Raw genomic sequence first — 20,872 nt, forward strand, 5'->3', positions numbered from 1 at the left:
CGGCACGGCGACGGCTTCGTACGAGAGAGAGAGATGCAGCGTTGCCAGTTATTAAAGTCCAACTTTAGGCATCTCTTGGTGGGGGTAAAATTCTAGGGCGCTACTCTCCTTAAGGGTTTGAATATTTACAATGTTTACAACACAAAAGGAAAACTTGATTTTCGATGAACTTAACTATGGCCCTAGAAGTCGCCTTCGCCATAGTGTGCACAAGTACAAATTTAGTGAACCAATCCACCACAACAAGAACGTACTGGTTTCCCGATTTTGATCTTGGATAAGGACCAATAAGATCAGCCGACAATAACTGGAAAGGAAAATTAATATTTCGGTATTGACCCATAAGACCTGCCTGCGGAAAATGACTAGATTTACTATAGTCAAATTTTTACCCTTTGAGAATGACGTCAAGCAGGTGAAAAAACACGCATGTCTGGAATTAGATCACAAACACAAATTCTAACCTACAAATCCTTTGAAAAATTAGTGCGTTCGGAAGTGACTGATGATCAAGTGCCCTGAAAATCACATGATCATGAGAGTTTCAGTTTAATCATCATTCATTCAGTGAATAGGTGTGCTTGCACTCACTTAAAGATCTCTTCTACTCCTAATAACATAATATATTATTAATGTTCATTGATTTTGTGCTGTGTTATTCTACTTTGCATAATAAAGCGAAAATAGTAATTTGACATACCAACATTACCAATTTAATCTTACGAAAAAGAATAAAAAGAAATACATACAAAGAAATTTACTATATGCATACATATATTTAATACACAACGGCAAAATTTAACGTGCTATCGTAGTAAAATTACAAGCTAAACCATACAATTTACAAACAAGTACTAATTCTAAATGTGTTTTTTCTCGAGAACAAAAAGAAACAATATTAAGATGGCATGCCGATTGAGTACTCCAATGTGTACGATAGAGCATCACAGTCTTTAAAAGTGAGTACTGCTACCCTATGTCGAATGAAAAAGGCTGGAATTCAAGCTGACGACTTCTATTTCACCAACATTTCTAAGAAAATGTTGGTCAGTAAAACCAAAATAACCCCAAAAATAAAGAATTAAGAAGATATACATAAGTGTGTAGCTAAATGAGATTATCTTCAATCTCGGAGTCACTTAATTCCGAGCTTAATTCAGAATCTGAATCATTATTGGCTTCAGTAATAATGAGTGGTTCAATGTCTGAAACATCACAGTACTTTATGGTGTTCCAAGAATGGTTTATGAGCTTGTTGACATGTTGAATGTAGTTTTTTTTTTGCAATGTTCTGCTGGCATTTCTCTTAAAACCCTTTCCCAAGTTGTCAATACTTCTACTGCTGTCCCTTGTAAACTTATCATATGTTCATCATATTTTCTCTTGCACTCGGACCAGACCATCTCTATAGGATTGTATTGGCAATGATATGGTGGTAATCTTAAAATTTTGTGGCCAAAAGATTTTACATATTCATCCAGGTAATATTTTTTCTGTGGAATCAATTTTGAACAAAATAAAGTCCAAATTTCATCTTTCATCGCTTTTTCTTCAAAATCGTCATTTTGTTTCCTTAACCAGGTAATTAATTTTTGTTTTGTCCAAGATTTCTGGGGAATTTCTTCTAAAAGTCCAGAATGGTAACTCGCATTGTCCATTATTATAAGTGATTTTTCCGATAAATTTGGGATTAATTGATTTTTAAACCAATTTTCAAAGTTTTTTCGATTCATGTTGTCATGATAGTCGCCTTTTTTCGAACCGCTTTTAAAAACCAAACTCGCATTATTAATGAAGCCATTTTCATTTCCTGCGTGAAGTACTATTGTCACGAATGGAAAATCCGTTAATTGGAAAGTTGGACTGATTAACTTAAAAAACATAAGAGTATTCGAGGATTGCAAAATATTAAGCGCACGAGGCAAGGTCGCATCACGATGCACCGAATGTGTCATGCACCGGGTGCACCATATCAGCGATGAGTCGCCACCACCTGCTTTGCAGGAATATGAAAAATAGGCGACGAACAATAACAAACTACGTCAGCCAATCGGGTATAAAATACGCCGATTTCAGCAGTATAGGATAAGTGTGAACCGATCAACGGTAGTGCGACCAGCTGACCTGAGAAGTCGAAATGTCGACTCTCCTCGGGAAAAGATCAAGTTAAGTAGTCAGTCCTCCAAAGTTGTTCAAAACGCGAAAGTGACCAAGCCAGCCGCCAGAAAAGCTAAGTCCTTTGCTCATGAGTCTGTGTAAGTACAATTATTACATTGTCAACTTTTAGTGTTTATGACCGTATTGTGCAGACCCATTTGTGTATTCCATATTTAATAGATTTAAGTGTTTAATAGATAAACTCAGTGTTTGATTCCATCCTTAAAACTGAGATCCCGGCGCGACGTTTATAGTCGTGAGTCAGTTTAATTGGTGAACCCAAAAGGACTCATAAATTAAACGTGACATTTGGTGGAGGCGCCGGTCTGTTTTGGGATGGATAAAAAACAATAGTTGAGTTTTTTATTTCTATTTTTATTTTTTGAGGTATGATACAGATTCAAGAGAATAATGTGTGGGCTATAAAAGAAATTTTAGGTATTATTTTCTTTTGGCTAGGGATAGTGACATTGATTTATTTAGTGATTTTTTGGGGATTTCCTTTGCTATTGAAGCGCTCATTTGATAAAATTTTGGTTTAATATGGGTGGTACATCTTCAAAAGAGGAGGAAATTATTATTTCTCAAGCGGGAAACAGTGGAGGTGTATCAAATAGTTCGGAAAAAGATAATTCATGGTCAGCTAAGGAAATTTTAATTATTATTTTTCTGTGCATGGGGGTATTAATGCTTGTGTATTTTAGCGTCAAAAAAATTATTAGTTTGATGAACAAGCAAATTCGTAAAGAAATTGCTAGGAATAATCAACTTGCTTAAAAGATTTAAATTTAAATTTTTAAACGAAACGGAAAAAAAAAAAATTAAAAAAAAAATAAATATAGCACATAAATGAATTTAAACGGTCATTTAAAAATTGTCCATGAGTGAGTCGAGTGACAAAGATCGAGTAAAAACTCGCAGTAGGGCTCAAAGTTTGTCGGAAAAAGAAAAATTCGTGTTACGTGAAGCTATCGCTAGGGGTCGAAACCCAGAGAAGGTGATAAAAGAGTTAAAAGATTTTAAACCCGAGCATCACAGTTCGACTGTGAGTTCTCCTGCTCCGACACAAACGGCAACTTCTTCACACAAACAAAAGCTTGACAAACCCAGTTCAGTTTGTTTGACAAGCAGTGAGGACGAAGAAAATACTCTTGACAATACTGTCGTGGGCGTTCAAGCTCAAACTTCCCAAGCCTCGGCTTCGACTTCTAAGCCCCAATCCACGGAAGTTTATTTCAGACCAAGAGCTTCGTTAAGTAGAACTCCGCCAAAACCACGTGAAACAGAGGATCCTTGGCAAGAAAGTCCCTTAGAAGTGGTAGTGCCACCAAAATCCCGCCCCTCAGAATTATTACAAAGTTCTAATAATCCTTGCCCACCCCCTGTGATTCGGGAAAGAAACCGTGCCATACGCCCTAACGATATTTTAGTAATGGCTAACATGACATTACAGGCAGCTTTGGCTGAGCCAAAAACTCCGGCTACCCCCGTAGCTTTTAAGCGTTAAGTTTACATGCCCATCTACATTTAACCCTTCTATTGACTCTCCCAGTATTTTTATAAATAAATACGAAAAGGCAGCGATTGTGAATAGCTGGTCAGAAAATCACAAAATATCTTATTTGGCTAATTTTTTGGAAGGTCCAGCCCATACATGGTTTAGTAATTATATTAGTGAGCCAGAGAATCAGATGAAAACATGGCTAAATATTAAATCAGATTTTTTGAAAGAGTTTTCAGGAGAACAGCCACTCCGAAAGTTAAAATTTCGATTAAACACTCGCAAACAGCAAGACGTCGAGGACATAAAAAAGTACTATTATGATCTATTGGCAATCGCAAACGAGATTGACCCAGAAATGACTTTTGATTCGTTTAGGGATCATTTTGAAAATGGTTTACATCCGTCTTACTATGAGATGTATTATTTGCTTAGTTCTAGCAATAGAAATTTTGACGATTTAACGCAATTGGTGATTAAGATTAGCGATATAAAAGAAAGGACATTAGTGAATCAAATGACACAAAGTACAGCTTTATTGTCAGTATCTGCGGCAGTAAACAGTAACAATGGTAATAACCCAACAAACCGACAAAGGACCTGGAATGACACCAGGCCACGGACATTTTTTAATAGGAATTTTTCAAATACGATTCAAAATCAGACACGAAATACCTATGTTCCAAGGGTGAATCATTTTAGACCAAATCAAAATAGTCCGAGGAACAACTCATTCAATAGGGGGCGACAATTTGTAAGAAACAATTCGCAACAATCCCAGAGCCATGATACTTTTAATAGGAACAGAAATCAGTTTTCTAATCAAAACTGGAGAAATAATAATAACAATAATTATTTGCCTCGTACGAGAACGCACGACGGCCGGGTTATTTGCATTGATTGCCGTAGGCCCGGTCACGTGTCTTGTAACTTCAATAATAGGCCTTTTCAAAGGAATGCACCTCAAGGCCGAAGAAACCCAAACGACAGAGGACAGTTTCAAAATTAAGAAGCCCGAACGAAATTGTCCAATTATCATCTACGGGCACCAGTAAGCAAACATTAATAGTACATATCACGGTTAACGATAAAGATAACGTCCCTGTTTTACTTGATACAGGAGCTTGTAAAAATGTAGTCGACATAGATTATATAAGTAACATGAGACGGTTACGAGACAATATACAACTGATAACCGCAGGAGGCTATCCAGTTCAACCTCTCGGTAATTCTGAGGTAATTATAAAAGTGAATGGCACAATTATTTCCATTGAGGCACTAGTGGTGCAAAATTTATCAAAAGCCTTAATTTTGGGACATAACTTCTTGGCTAGTAAAAAATCATTAATTGACTATAATACCAATACTGTGACATTATACCATGAACTTGATCCATTGATTTTATATTTTGGCAACAATGTCAACAACAACATAGGGAAAATAGAACAAATGGAAGATACTAATAAGGTATTTGCGAACGTTGAGATTGAGTCAACCGCGCAAAGTTTGAAGGTTACACTTGAAACCGACTACATGGTCGAGGTTGGTCGCGAGATAACGGTACGACTGAACTGTGCCTTATCTCCGCACGAGTTCACGAAGTACTGCTTTATCGAGAACGATAAATACCTACGACCAAGAGGATTGATTTGTTCAAATATTTTTGTAAGAAATGGCAAATGGTACATCAAAATTAACAATATGAGGTTTGAAAAAGTGTTCATATTAAAAAATTCCACAATCGGTTATTTAGAGAAAAATATAGAAATGGATATAACAAAAATTCCAGTTCATTGTATTGATGAAACTGAAGATGATGAAGAAATGATTACCATGAATGACCATAATCTAAGCAATATAACGAACCCAGAATTGTGTAACAAATTACAGACATTACTTTCAGAATATAGTGACGTTTTTTCAAAAACACCAAAATATATGGGAAAGACCGATGTCATTGAACATGAGATTGATGTAGGGAATGCTAAACCTATAAAACAGAAACCTTACAGAGTGGCACAAAAAGAAAGAGAGATAATAGATGAGCAGATAAGAGAAATGGAACAATACGACATAATAAGGCAAAGTAACTCGCCCTGGGCAAGTCCCGTCGTATTAGTGAAGAAAAAATCTGGAGAGACACGATTTTGCGTGGATTATCGCAAGTTAAACAATGTGACAGTAAAAAATTCATGGTCAGGATCTAATATTGAGGATATTTTGACTTACTTAGGAAACGCCAAATATTTCTCATCGTTAGACATGTATTCAGGTTATTGGCAGGTCAAAGTAAAAGAAGAGAGCCACTTACTGCCTTTACAGCGCCAGGTCACGGATTATGGGAATTTAATGTGATGCCTTTTGGATTGTGCAATGCCCCGGCAACATTTCAACAGTTAGGAGATGTAGTGTTTAGAGATTTAAAATGGAAAGAAATTTTAATTTACATGGACGACATTATAATTTTTTCTAAAACGATAGATGAACATTTGGAAAAATTACGTAAAGTTTTCAATAGACTCCGGAGTGCAGGCTTAACACTAAAACCTAAAAAATGTGAATATTTAAAAGAAAAAATTAATATTCTTGGTTATACAATTTCGAAAGACGGAATTTTTCCTGATAAATCGAAATTAGTTTCAATTGAAAATTTTCCCAGGCCAAAAAATGTAAAGGGTGTACAAAGTTTTTTGGGACTTTGTAACTACTACCGGAAGTTTATAGAAAATTTTGCAAAAATTGCACGTCCTTTACATGATCTAACAAAGAAACAAAATAAATTTGATTGGCAGGACATACATGACAAAGCATTTGAAACACTAAAACAAAAACTGATTAGTGAACCAGTTTTGGCACATTTTCAACCAAATAAAGGATGTGAATTAAGGGTAGATGCATGTAAAGATGGAATCGGAGCAATATTATTGCAGGAAGATCATGAAAATGCGTTACATCCAATAGCATATGCAAGTAGAAGCCTTAGTAAAGCTGAAAAGAATTATTCAATAACAGAACTTGAAGGGTTAGCAGCTATATGGGCGCTATCCTATTTTAGACATTTTATTTATGGAAAACCTATAAAAATAGTGACTGATCATCATGCGCTATGTTGGTTAAAAACCTTGAAAGAGACTACTGGACGTTTAGCGCGTTGGGCGTTAAAGTTATCAGAATTTGACTACACAGTACATCATAAATCAGGAATTGCTCACAGAGATGCAGACTGCGTAAGCAGATATCCTGTTTTGCCAGCAAATACGAAAGTACAAGAAATTGACGAAATACCAACCTTTTTATTGGATATACGTAACATTGCGGAATTGCAAGCAAAAGATAAAAACATTTTGGAAATAATTCAGGCTATAAAACATCCTGAAGAAGCTACAATTGGTATACGCAAGCAAGCGAAAAATTTTAGGCTTGAATCAGAAGTTTTGTACCGTATAAACCCGCATGGAGTGGGCCGGACTAAACTTTTAGTGATACCGCAACAGTTAATAGGGGAAATTTTGTACTCCCACCACTCAGAACCGCTGAGTGGCCATTTGGGATTGTCAAAAACCCTAGCAAAAATAAAACAAAGATACTATTGGCAAGGGTTGCAAAAGGACGTGGAACGTTTTGTAAAAGGATGCCCGGATTGTCAGGCCAGGAAAGGCCAACAAAATCAAAAGCCTATCGGTCTGTTACATCCTATTCCAGTTGGCACCCCATTTGAAAAAGTTAGAATAGATTTGTTAGGTCCGTTTCGCAGAAGTAGCAGCGGCAAAACCATGATAGTGGTAGCGACAGATTACGCCACAAGGTGGGCGGAGACTGACGCATTACCGAGCGGCAAAGCCGGACCTGTAGCGAAATTTATACTGGAGAGAATTATTACAAAACACGGTGCACCCAAGGAATTGTTAAGCGATAGAGGGAAAGTTTTTCAATCAGAATTGGTTACGGAATTGCTAAAAAAGATGGGGACAACGAGTCAGTTTACTACTGCATATCATCCCGCAACTAATGGCTTAACAGAAAGACTTAATAAAACTTTAGCCAATATGTTATCTATGTATACTAATACTAATCAATCAAATTGGGATGAATATCTTCCACATGTGACTTTTGCGTATAATTCTGCGAAACAGGATAGCACTAAATTTTCACCATTCATGCTGGTGTACGGTCGTGAACCTATTTTACCAACGGAAGCAAACTTATTGCCACCCTTGGAAAGTAGTAATAGCGACCAAATTAGAGACATTGGTTTAGCAGTCAGAAATTTGGCAGTTGAAAATATAAAACGGCGTCAAGACCTAGATAAATTACGTTATGATTGTAAACACCGCCATGTTGAATTTGAAGTGGGGGACCAAGTAAAAGTTTTCACCCCTATTAGGAAAGTAGGAAAAAGTGAAAAATTACTGCTTAGATGGTTTGGTCCTTATTACATAAATCGAAAAATGTCTGATGTGGACTATGAAATACGAAAGGGCATTTCGCAAAAATCTAAAACTGAAGTAGTCCATGTAAGCAGAATTTTACATTACCATGACCCATGGACACCAGAAGGAACCCCGCAACTAAAATAATACAAGCATTTGGGTTAATATTTATTTATTTTTGTTTTTTTTTGTTACTCTAAAAAAAATAAAAATTAACCGTCTTGGCATTACTGCCAATGGCTTCAACAGCCAAACGCGGCGCCACCACTGTTGAGGCGTCGTTGACGCCGCCTTCCTCCTCTATTTTTTCTTCTGGGGAGTTTTGACCTCCAGGGGGAGCCTCCACCTCACCTGCCACTTGAGGGGGAGCCTCCACCTCGCTGGCCGCAGAAGGACCAGCATCAACTTCAGGCCCCAGTTTGAGGCTGGCCGCACCCACGGTTCGTCGGGCCCGCTGGGCAGCCAATAGGGCCATCAGACGAGCACCGCGGCCCCGGCCCTTTTCGATATCTCCTCCTCCATTTCCAGGTTCCATCTGAAAGGGAAAATATTGTTAACATTGGATAGCGAAACAAAGTGAATTTTTCTTTGGAAGGAAAACTATATGGAAATAATGAATAAAAAGGAAAAAAAAACACTTGTACTTACTTTCAAATATGACACGACAAAAATGCACTACAAAAGACTCGTATGACTCGACAAAAATGCACTACAAAAGTCTCGTATGGGTCAGAGGACGAACTGTGGAGAATGTGATAAGAAAACCGTATAAATACAATTCAGATCCCTCTCCACCGGAAAGCCAGGATGCTGAAATTAGCAAATTACTTCCAGACGATGAACTTGTCAAATGTTAAGGTTATCAGAGAAATGTTTTCCCAACAGTTAAATGGTGCACCATGCTTAAACCCATGGGATTCGCAAATTCACTACTACTGCGGTCGAGACCGCGTCTTTTATATTCGCAAACCACGTTCTAGAATGACCGCGAAACGCTTCGCGGGTTGCCTTGATCATTCAAGAATATTCCAGGTAGCGCTTCCTAACTGTGGCCTACTTTAATACGCGCCCGGCCAGATATTGCGGCGCATCGGTTTCATCCCGAGGCGAGAGCTCGTTAAGAAGTATCGAGCATAGTAGGCCCAGACCGTAACAGTATTAAACATAGAACAAAAACATTTTTTCTTCTTAGGTGAGTGAAATTTCCCATTTTAGGAACACGTATATCTAAAACGGGATCAGTATTGTTTCTAAAATGGGATTATGTGCATACGCACAGATCACATATGAAATAGCTGGCTTCGTTGTCTGATACACCGCAAGCTTCGTGGACCCATCTTTGACAGGAACTGCATTGAATCCACTGGTCACCAGGTTTGCTGCTTATAAAATCTACTTCACAATAAAAGCACACTGGATTTTCTTCCTCATCACTGTTTTCTTTGGTCATGTCTATTTTTTGGATATTCTTGTCTTTGGTCTTGTTTTTCCGATTCACATCTTTTTGGTATCTAGTCTTGTTTGTTGCTTTATCAGTCTTTACTTCAGCCGAACTATTTTTCCGTAGTTTGGAGATTTTTTTTACTGATTTTTCCTTCGATAGTGCCTTTCCTTTCAAAGATGGCAATTTACCGGTTGACACTTTACGTTGTTTCCCTTCTATACTGGCATTTAATTCATTCTTATAAGGTGAGCTCGTTAAGATGGCAGCTTTACCTCTATTTCCAGTTTTCGCAGGCCTTCTTAATGCTGCTTTTGGGTATGGACGAATCATTTCTGGTGAAATTTGAAAAATATTGGCCAAAGGTTTATCATCATCACTGGAGAAGCTGTCATCTGAGTCAAGAGGACGAGTTGATTCTGATTGTGGCAGTGTGTGGGTTGAATATGAAGTTGATGGCGGTGGCGTTTGATGTCTGATTGGAGAGGTTGATTTTGATTGTAGCAGTGTGTGGGTCGAATATGAAGTTGATGGAGGCGGAGTTTGGAGCCTGATTGGAAATGGTGGTTCTCCGTCTGGTGAGCCGTCTTCCGTTGAAATTAATTCATTTTCTGGCTGATCAGTGGGATCAGCAGCTATAAACTTATCGTCAGTGAAAACGTGGCGATTAACGGGAAATAAGCCAGTTTTCTCAAAACCATGAATGGCATTATTGGGTGTTGCTGCCCTTAAGTAGGCCTTTCCAAATAATTTGCCTATTTGGTAAATTGTAACGACTCTACCTGGATTGTTCCTTAGAAATGTTTCAACCTCTTGACTGTAGAATGTCGATAAAGGTGCCATAAAAGAAACGTCTAGCGGTTGCATGCGATGACTACAATGTGGTGGTATGCACAATATTGTAACACCGTGATCCCTGGCTTTCTCTATCACAATTATGTTTTGGGTATGAGTTTTATGGCCGTCCAATATAAGCAAAGAAGGGTTTTCTTTTGAGGCATTGGTAAATTTTAAAAAATGGTCGAAGCACTTTTCGAAAAGGTTTAATTGCATCCAACCAGAAGAATGGCAGGCTACTATGGATTCAGGGGGTAGCCCAATTGAAAACTCCTCCTTTACGTAAACTCGTGGGAAAATGACCATGGGTGGAACATATGTTCCTGCAGCACTTATGCATATTACCGCAGTGCATAGTGTTCCTCGTTCTGCTGAGGTTAACGTTCCTACTTGCTTCCTACCTTTCATTGCAATCACCTTAGATGGACGCCCTTGTACAGTTGTTAATCCCGTCTCATCGACGTTAAATATTCTAGATAGTGCATACGCGTATCTATCTTGCAGGGGCTCCAGCAAATCAAAAAATTTGTTTACGGCAGTTGCATTGAAACCTTTAGCGCGAGCTGCCGATGTTGCTTCTGGTCTCCTCAGGGAAAGGTGATTTTTTTTCATAAAAGATCGGAGCCAAGCCCAGCCAGCCATTTTTTTATTTTTATTAAAATAGTGTTTCAAATTGTTCCTTTCTGCTAACTGAAACGCTAACCTACGAACATCTGTACACGTTAATCCAAAAAGCATGCTCTCCATAGTTTTTACGTAGTCAACTAGAAGTTCTTCCATTTGGCGCGAAAAAGTTCGTTGTCTACTTCCCAAGCCTTTTTGATGCCCGGTAATTTGTTTATTTAAGTTTTTTACTCTTCGCTCAAGGGTGCTTTTTGGCACCGAAAAAATTTTTGATGCTTTTAAGTAACCGTATTTGCCAATTGAAACCGATCTGATTGCTTTCGCCATTTCTTCCTCGGACCAAGACTGACGAGTTGTTTTCCGAGTTGCCATATTTGCTAATAATAATGATTCTGAAATGAAAAAATACCAACAATGTTCACGGCAATCGTATTAAAATTAAAACAGGAAACGAGCATCTTGTTTCTAAAATGGGATATATCCCGTTTTAGAAGCACATGCCGCATCCCATTTTATCAACACATGTACATATAACCGAAAATGGCTGCAATTTTTCTATATAGAAATATAACCTTAAAATTTCATAAGTTAAGTGATTGTTTAAGCCCTAGCAACTAGCCCTAGAAGATTGCATTTCTTTGTTCATATTATTGAAGAACGGTAATACAAACTCCAGAAATTCTAGAAAACATTTTGTTATTGGATCTTTCAATCGAGTTAAAATTGCTTCTGCCGTAAGAAGTCGCTCGGTAAACAACGTATCTGTGAAAAATAAAATTAAAGAATCATATTGCTCTAATAATCTTACCACAGCACTTTCCAAAGATAACCATCTAGTTTGTGAAGGATGAAGTAATTTATGAATTTTTGTATTTGTGAAGTTCTGAAACTCTTTCAGAGATTCAATTCGTTTAGGACTGTTGGAGAAAAAGTTGTATGTGTCCCTAACTATATCTTCAACCCCTCTAGGTAATTTTTCACATGCAGCCGAGGCACATAGATGAAAACTATGACAGATGCAACGCATTAAGAATATGTTCGGCACTTCTTCTTTAAATCGGCTCATCACAGAATTGTACTTGCCTGTCATCACACTTGCACCATCTGAGGCAAAGCCAATTAGATTTTCTTTATATGATATTTTTTTGTTCAGAAAATAGCTAATAATATTTCCATAAATATCTTGTGCCCTAGCGTCCTTCATAGGTATTAGTGTTAGAAAGGTGTCGCAAATCCTAAAATTGTTATTACTTAAAAGTAATCTAAAAATCTGATAAAACAGTTACCTTTTACTTTCATCATCGAAATACCTACAAACTATCGCCAAATGCTTTGTACATGACCTATCTGTCGACTCATCAATGATTATTGAAAACTTTTTGGTTTGTAAAATACTCCTAACGTCCAACTCATTCTGTTTACCAATTACGTTTTTAACAATTGTTGAGCATTTGGTACGGCCACACTGAATTTGCTTGGCAATCTCTGAGTCGGGGCAAATTTCTTTTATTAACTTTGGCAAATGATCTATTGCATTATATGATATGTTATGTTCAGCAACATAGGCGGCCAAATGTATATCGGCTTTCTTAACTGCTTCTTCAAGCGAACTTGTCTTTTTAAAACTACTCATGGAAGTTAACGTGGGCTGTTTCTTGGCAGATTTTGATAATTTTAAGTGAACAGCACTTTCTTTATGTCGCAACAAGATTTGTTTGCCAGTGGAACCGATATTAATAGATTTATTGCAGACAGTGCAAAATGCCTCCGTGTTGTTTTTCCTTGTCTTAGCCAACCTGCCAATTCTACATCTTTTTCCCAATCGCGTCTGTATTTCTGATAATACTTTGCTCTTTTTGCAGGGGTTTTGCTAGTAGACGGCCCTTCCCCACCTGACAAACCATCCTCGGAACTAGAAATATTTTACAATTTAAGTAGGGACTAACATTAAAATTTACAAAAGTTAAGTACCTGCTCATCTTCGGCTGGGCTATTTCTAAAACAAATCGTTAGACGTTTTTAACAAAACCAAGCTTAGTCACTAAACGTTCGGTACGTGTAAAATGATGTAAACAGTAAAAAAATACAGGATACACAATCAACTACGGGGAACAGATTGCCTATTAACGTCATTGTTTTATCGAGTATACATCATAGATGGCAGTGGTGGTCAATGGCCTAAAAAATTTGTAAACATCGCCGCCGGTTGGTAATAATTATTATATTATTACTTATTAGCTATTCTTTGGACTTTTGATGGTAAAATCGTAGTAGAGAGGGAAGAATACCACTTTTCTCCGCATGTTGTACTCAGTAATTTTTTCAGTAGATTTTATCATGGAAACAGTAGAACAGAAGGTTGAAGATTAAAACAGTAAATCTACTGTTAAAACAGTAGGTCTGGCAACACTGGTTGCACTTGTTTGAAATTCCAATAAATGAACGGCGTAGTTGATATGCGCAGTTAGCATTAGAGAAAGAGAGGAATATAATATTTTGTAAGGAGTTCTTGTTTTTGGCTAAAATGTGGGATTTTGTTCATTTACTAGGTGAAGTTCACTGACTGGTCAGTTGACCCTATGTGTATGATGAATGTACGTTTTTCAAAAAAAAAACTTAAATTGTCGTTGCTTCGCTAAGCAAGAACATTTTATTATTTTTGTCTTTTTTGAAAAATAAAGGTCCCTACCTTGAATGGTTAATGTTTGGTGTGACATTGTGGGCGATAATATTGGTCTTTTTTATTGATGGAAATATTAACGCGACAAAATACGCTACTTCTTAAGAGAGAACGAAGAAAATAAAGAAATAAATTTAAATCGACGAATGACCATGTGTTGGTATTAACATGGCGGCTGTCCAACTCATTCTTTTTTTCTTACGGTGGATTGATAATTAAGAGAATAATAATAACGTAACATTTATTTGATTTCGTTCTCAAATAAATCTCCTGCTTTAGCCAAGCAGTAGCCTAACCTGTCATAAAATTCCTGACGCACGTTAATGAAAGTTTGATTAGAAATAGAACCTAGTATTTCAACTATTTTCAGTCGCAATTGGCCTAAATCTTCAGCCCTCATGTGACGATGACCGTAAAATTTTTGGGTTACATGCCCCCAAAGAAAGAAGTCATTTGGGGCGATCGAGGAGGCCAATTGACAGTACCATTTCTGCAAATCAGACGATTGGGAAATGTTTGGTGCAAAAATGCTTGTACGTCTCTGGCATTATGCGCTGGACAACCGTCTTGGTGGAACCAGATTTCCTGCATTAATGTTCAGATTATGTACAGCTGGTAGCACGTTCTCTCTTAAAAGGTTTAAATACTTATTGGCATTTAAGTTTCCATCAATAAAAAAAGGTCCTATAATATGATTGTTTAAAATGCCAGCCCAAACATTGACCTTTTGCGGATATTGAGTCCGAATAGGTACGCTTATATGCCTATTTTCCCTTGAATAAGCCACAGTAACGGACGGATTGTGACGACCATGCAAGGAAAAAGAGGACTCATCGGTAAATAAAATATTAGCTATGAAAGTATTGTCTTGGTTAGACCTTTCAATCATGTCTTCGCAAAACAACATTCGTTTTTCGCAGTCTTCCGGAAATATTTCTTGTGTTGTGCGTAACTTATAGCACCGGTACTTGTTCCGTTTTAAAATATTTCGCACAGTAGTTGGTGCAATGACAAGCTCCGCAGCAATAGCAGTACTATTACATGGGAAGTTGACTTCTGCCAAACTGCAAACTGCCGTTTCGCGCTGCTCTTGATTTTCATTTCGAGGATGACGGATACCTTCGGGAGGCTGCGGAAAATCGTGATCTCAACATTTGGTACAGTTTGGCGTACACCCAGTATTTTCAAATCTATGGACCATATCTTTAATTGTCGTTCTCGCTGGCAGAGGTCGATTTTCAAACATAAATATGAATCTTCCGATAATTTCCTCCACTGTACAACCAGAATAGTACCATTTAATAATTTGTACTCGTTCTTCGACGGAAAACATCTTGAAACCAAAAAATGTTGCCAAAAATGTTATTTTAAAAGCATTTTAAGCCTTACCTTTATCTGGGGCGCAAACCGTTAATTAGGTAATTTATTTCACTTATCTAATTAATAAATATTCAGTAATGTAATATGTATAATAATACTGTAATAGGTAGTGTATAACGGACGTAATAAAACAGAACAAGAAAACTTCAATTTGCAAATACAAAATGTTTATTTGAAAAACAAAGGATAAACGACATGTCATTTGAAAATAAGCCCGCGTTGATTTTTGAGTTGGGCCGAACACTTTTGGCAGGCTGCGTTCAGAATTTTTGATTATCCGTAATTGTTTTATAATGACTATGATTTCGAGTTTGCGTACTAAAGAACTAATAGAATACTATTAAGATAAGTGGTCTAAATGATAATGTATTAATAATTCAATTAATTGTACCAAACTAGCCTAGTCTAGATTTTTGAAATTTTGACAGAATCCTGCTACAAAATAATTAAATTTTATTAAATAATTTAAAATAATTAATTAACTTAAATTTTGTGGTTTTTTAAAAAAACCAACACTTTTACAAACAATTTTAATACATTTATTTACATACATACTATTTAAAAGAACAGATTTTTACTTAAAGACAGTTCAATAATGTTAAATTAAATATTTAGTAGCATTCCATAACTTTCTTACATCAGTAACATCAATAGAAGGAAATTAAGAAAAATATTAAGTAACATTTATTTTTATAAAACTGCCCTTTGATTCTCCTCTTGTATGTTATAAACATGGTGGGTTTTACATTATACTGTAGATTGTCAACACAAGTTCCTTTAGTTATACTAAACAGCATGTTTTTAAACAAAATAGAAGTGTATGTTTCCATTCATTAGAAGGTCAAAAATATTCTCGATGAAACAAATTTAATTTTTAAGGAGGTTATAACAAAAAAAAATGTTGGCATTTGTGTACATTGTCTATCTTGACTACTTTATTTTAACTTGTTCTGATATAATGAGATATGCTATGTTACTCCTACAGCTTAAAACTCAAGTTAATACTTTGACCAAAATATGCCTAAAGGTAAAACCCCTAGACCATATTATTATTTGATAACACCTATTTGCTATGTAAAATATTAACTATGTATTTTATTCATAATCATAAGGAATCAACTAAACTCTAAGAATAGAGGTGCAGACAAACATGTTCAATAAAAACACAAAAGCATGTCATTAGTATTACATACATACATTATTACTGACCAATTGCTACTTGTGTGGAGCAGCATGTGTGGACATGGTTTGCTACAAATATCATGCTCATAAAATAGCAATACGTATTTAGATTTTTTATTATACCTACTATCTGGAGCATAGGTGAAGGGGGGCATGCTTTTGGCACATCTGAAGTTCGGTTGCTTATGAGCAAGCCATAAAGTACATAGTGTCTACTTAAAGCAGGCATGCCTATTGCTAGGAAATGTGAACAGCTGAAGGGTACAATGATTCTTGGCATATGCTAAGAAGCAGGCCTTTTTATGAGCGTCTGCACCTTCACTTTGGGTACAGTGGCAGATAGATATGTTGATTGAAAACTTTTTGTTATTGTATTTCCTATGATAAAACACACTATTATACTTACAAATAACCATATTACATTATTTTATGAACTGATATAATCATAGACTTGATATAATAATTATTAAGTACAGGGTGATTGATTGAATTTTGACCACCCCCTTAACTTCCTTAAATTTGATTTTAGCAAAAAACGTTAAATACAAAACTAGTAGACATTTAGATCTACTTTATTCTTAGATAAACAGTTATTATACAGGGTGTCCTAAATTTGAGTAACAAAACAAACTTATGTTTTTTTAAATACAATGATCAACTTTTTAATCGATATTTGAATTCTACGTCAAATTCTAGGCCTAACTGATGTAAAATGTCTATATCGATATTCAACTGTTTCCGCAGCAGCGTCCTTGATTGATTGAATTCTGGACACCCCCTTAACTTCCTTATTTTTGATTTTAGTAAAAAAACTTGTTGTATCAATTTAGATGTAGATATTTAATTCTACTTTATTCTTAGATAAGCAGTTATTATACAGGGTGTCCCAAATTTGAGTAACTAAATTAACCCTTAATCACATAGTCGAGTCAACATTGTTAAAGTAACAGATGCTGCTTCGGAAACAGTTGAATATCGATACAGACATTTTACATCAGTTAGGTCTAGAATTTGACGTAGAATTCAAATATCACATAAAAAGTTGGTCATTGTATTTAAAAAAAAACATAAGTTTGGTTCGTTACTCAAATTTGGGACACCCTGTATATTAACTGTTCATCTAAGAATAAAGTAGACCTAAATATCTACTAGTTTTGTATTTAACGTTTTTTGCTAAAATCAAAATTATGGAAGTTAAGGGGGTGGTCAAAATTCAATCAATCACCCTGTACAGGGTGAATCATCAACTAGAAGATATTTAGGTCTACTTTATTTTTAGATAAACAGTTATTCTACAGGGTGTAACAAATTTGAGTAACAAACCAAACTTATGTTTTTTTAAATAGAATGACCAACTTTTTATCCGATATTTGAATTCTACGTCATATTCTAGGCCTAATTGATGTAAAATGTCTGTATCGATATTCAACTGTTCCCGCAGCAGCGTCCTTGATTGATTGAATTTTGACCACCCTCTTAGTCTTAACTTCTTTAATTTTGATTTTAGCAAAAAACGTTAAATATAAAACTAGTAGATATTTAGGTCTACTTTACTCTTAGATAAACAGTTATTATACAGGGTGTCCCAAATTTAAGTAGCAAACCAAACATGATTTTTTTAAATACAATGACCAACTTTTTAATCGATATTTTAATTCAACATCAAATTTTAAGCCTAATTGATGTAAAATGTCTGTATCGATATTCAAATGTTTCCGCAGCAGCGTCCTTGATTGATTGAATTTTAACCACCCCCTTAACTGCCGTATTTTTGATTTTAGTAAAAAAACTAGTTGTAGCAACAGTTATAGATATTTGGGTCTACTTTTACTCTTAGATAAACAGTTATTATACAGGCTGCCCCAAATTTGAGTAACTAAAACTGATGTCAACAGTCTTTTGGCGGTCAATCAGTCTGGTTTCCGTGAACGTCACTCGTGTGAGTCTGTGGTTGTGAATTTGTGTGACATTTTTAAAAAAGAAATAGATAACGGTAATTTTGTCCTTGCAGTCTTTTTGGACTTTAGAAGAGCATTTGAAACGGTTGATAGGGGGCTGTTGTTGCGCAAGCTGAGCGGCATGGGCGTGAAGGATATGGTTTTGAGTTGGTTCGAATCGTACTTGACTGGTAGACATCAAATGGTTAAATTTAAAGAATGTACATCTGATTCTCTGGAGGTTCCGCATGGTGTTCCTCAGGGGACCGTATTGGGTCCTCTATTATTTTTATTGTATGTCAATGATATTGTTAGTTGTGTAAATGAATGTAAAATTGAACTATTTGCCGATGACACCATGCTTTATTTGGCTGGGAAGAATCTGGACTTTATGCAGAACACTATAAATTGTGAACTAGGGAAGCTGTTTAAGTGGTTGTGTATCAATAAGCTTTGTGTTAATGCTTCAAAGACAAGGTTTTGTGTATTTGGCAAAAAGGCTCACTTGAGCCAAGTGAATTTTGAACATTTGAACATAACCATTAACAGCCAGAGAGTTGAGCGCGCTCACCAGATCAAGTATTTGGGTGTTTTGTTTGATTCGTGTTTGGACTTCCACGCCCATGCTGATTGCGTCACACGCAAATTTGCAAAGAAAGTTAGTTTTATTGCCAGAGTGGGGGGTCAATTGTCACTCGGTACCAGATTATTGTTATATAATAGCATAGCTGCCCCACATCTGGAATTCTGCTCTTGTCTGTTGTACAACTTGCCATCTTTTAAGATCGAACAGATTCAGGTTGTGCAAAATCGAGCAATGCGAACGATTTTAAAGTGCAATAGGTATACCCCTACTGCAACAATGCTCAATGTTTTAAACTTTTTGTCAGTCAAACAAAAAATTGTGTTTAGCGTCCATATATTTGCTTTTAAATTAAGAAACAATCTGTTGCCTTCTTACATTTGTGACAGGATTAAGGTTTTCAGCGATATTCACACCTACAGTACAAGGCATTGCTCAAATTTTGCATTAATAGAGAAGTGTCATTCTAGTCACATGCACAATTCTGTACTGTATGGAGGCTTGCTCGATTTTAATATGCTGCCTGGTACTCTTAAGGACTGCAAAGATTTGAATGTTTTTAAAAAATTGATTCGAAATTATGTATTGTCTTCAAAATTTTAATCTGTTTTACTATACCCGATTGATATTTTACTCTTTTATTTTTTATTCTATAATTTATAGTACCGTAGTTTTAAGTTTACTGATACCTGTACTTGTTTTTCCTTATAGCCTTGTGCTAAATAAAGACAATTATTATTAAATTAACTCTTAATCACATAGTCGAGGAAACATTGTTAAAGTAACAGATGCTGCGGAAACAGTTGAATATCGATACAGAAATTTTACATCAATTCCTAAAATTTGACGTAGAATGCAAATATCGGATAAAAAGTTGGTCATTGTGTTTAAAAAAACATAAGTTTGGTTCGTTACTAAAATTTAGGACACCCTGTATAATAACTGTTTATCTAAGAATAAAGTAGACCTAAATATCTACTAGTTTTGTAATTAACGTTTTTTGCTAAAATCAAAATTAAGAAAGTTAAGAGGGTGGTCAAAATTCAACCAATCAAGGACGCTGGTGGGGAAACAGTTGAATATCGATACAGACATTTTACATCAATTAGGCCTAGAATTTGACGTAGAATTCAAATATCGGATAAAAAGAGGGTCATCGTATTTAAAAAAACATAAGTTTGGTTTGTTACTCAAATTAGGGACACCCTGTGTAATAACTGTTTATCTAAAAATAAAGTAGACCTAAATATCTACTAGTTTTGTATTTAACGTTTTTTGCTAAAATCAAAATTATGGAAGTTAAGGGGGTGGTCAAAATTCAATCAATCACCCTGTACATTGTTGGTTGCATTCCTTAGCAGTACAGATAGTGGGAGAATGAATTCTGTGTTACAACCTTCTGTGTGCATGATCTGAAACTACAACTGTAAATTAAAAAGCACAGTCATTAGCCAACTTTACACTTCATTTTACAGCAACCAAGTTGGGGGATGAACTTGCTTGTCACACAAAAAATTGCTCAGCAACCATAAAATTGTTTACAATTTAATTAAAATGGAGCACTGATCTAAGTATTATATCTTTTGGCAAATTGATTGAACACAACCTGAACACTGGATCAGATGGCTTGTATATTGTCTAGTGAACTGAAGCTTTTAGATGTTTCACACCTTATTATATCATTGTCATTCAACTAAGTAACTTTGCTAATAACAACAGAATACTGTACACCCCATTTGTTAGCTGGTTCCTTAAATGTGGCTTTGTTGGTAACTGGACTCTAGACTCAATAAAAGTTGCGATGTTGTATGGCTAAGCTAGAAAATCGGCTTTACTACCTAAAAATAACTTATTAATAACACTACACTAGAGGAGTCTCTTGCTATTCTCTCACTGATGAATTTTCTGGGGGGAGTTTCCTACCTTAAATTGAGAAGGCCACCAACTAGAGGAACTCTTACTATTGTGTAAATAGTGTTATTTGTTCATGTTTTCCTAAAATCTTACAATAATAGGACTAATAGGAGTACATTCTGGTATTAATATGGCTGTCACTGTAAATGATTTCTTGTTTACTTTTAATTTGACAATTGAGGTTAGATTTTAATCGCAGATGACAG

At 35.9% G+C, this 20,872-nt stretch overlaps 1 protein-coding gene and 1 long non-coding RNA gene across 2 annotated transcripts; both read right to left on the reverse strand.

The window, feature by feature from the left end:
* Window positions 1-1,107: 1,107 nt before the first annotated feature.
* LOC145733902 (uncharacterized) lies at window positions 1,108-1,827 on the reverse strand. Its single transcript, XM_081986932.1, is given in 2 exon segments — window positions 1,108-1,272; window positions 1,275-1,827. Coding segments are annotated over 2 exon segments (624 nt in total). The 5' UTR covers window positions 1,734-1,827.
* Window positions 1,828-15,575: 13,748 nt separating this feature from the next.
* Window positions 15,576-20,806, reverse strand: LOC145733901 (uncharacterized). Its single transcript, XR_014179305.1, has 3 exons — window positions 20,676-20,806; window positions 20,083-20,564; window positions 15,576-16,682 (listed from the first exon to the last, which is right to left on the reverse strand). It is a non-coding gene; the product is annotated as an uncharacterized LOC145733901 (long non-coding RNA).
* Between the last annotated feature and the right edge of the window lie 66 nt (window positions 20,807-20,872).

The sequence above is a fragment of the Ips typographus genome, linkage group LG9 (genome assembly GCF_016097725.1).
Source record: "Ips typographus isolate SLU linkage group LG9, UJ_Ityp_2.0, whole genome shotgun sequence".
In the NCBI taxonomy this organism is placed as follows: Eukaryota; Metazoa; Arthropoda; class Insecta; order Coleoptera; family Curculionidae; genus Ips; species Ips typographus.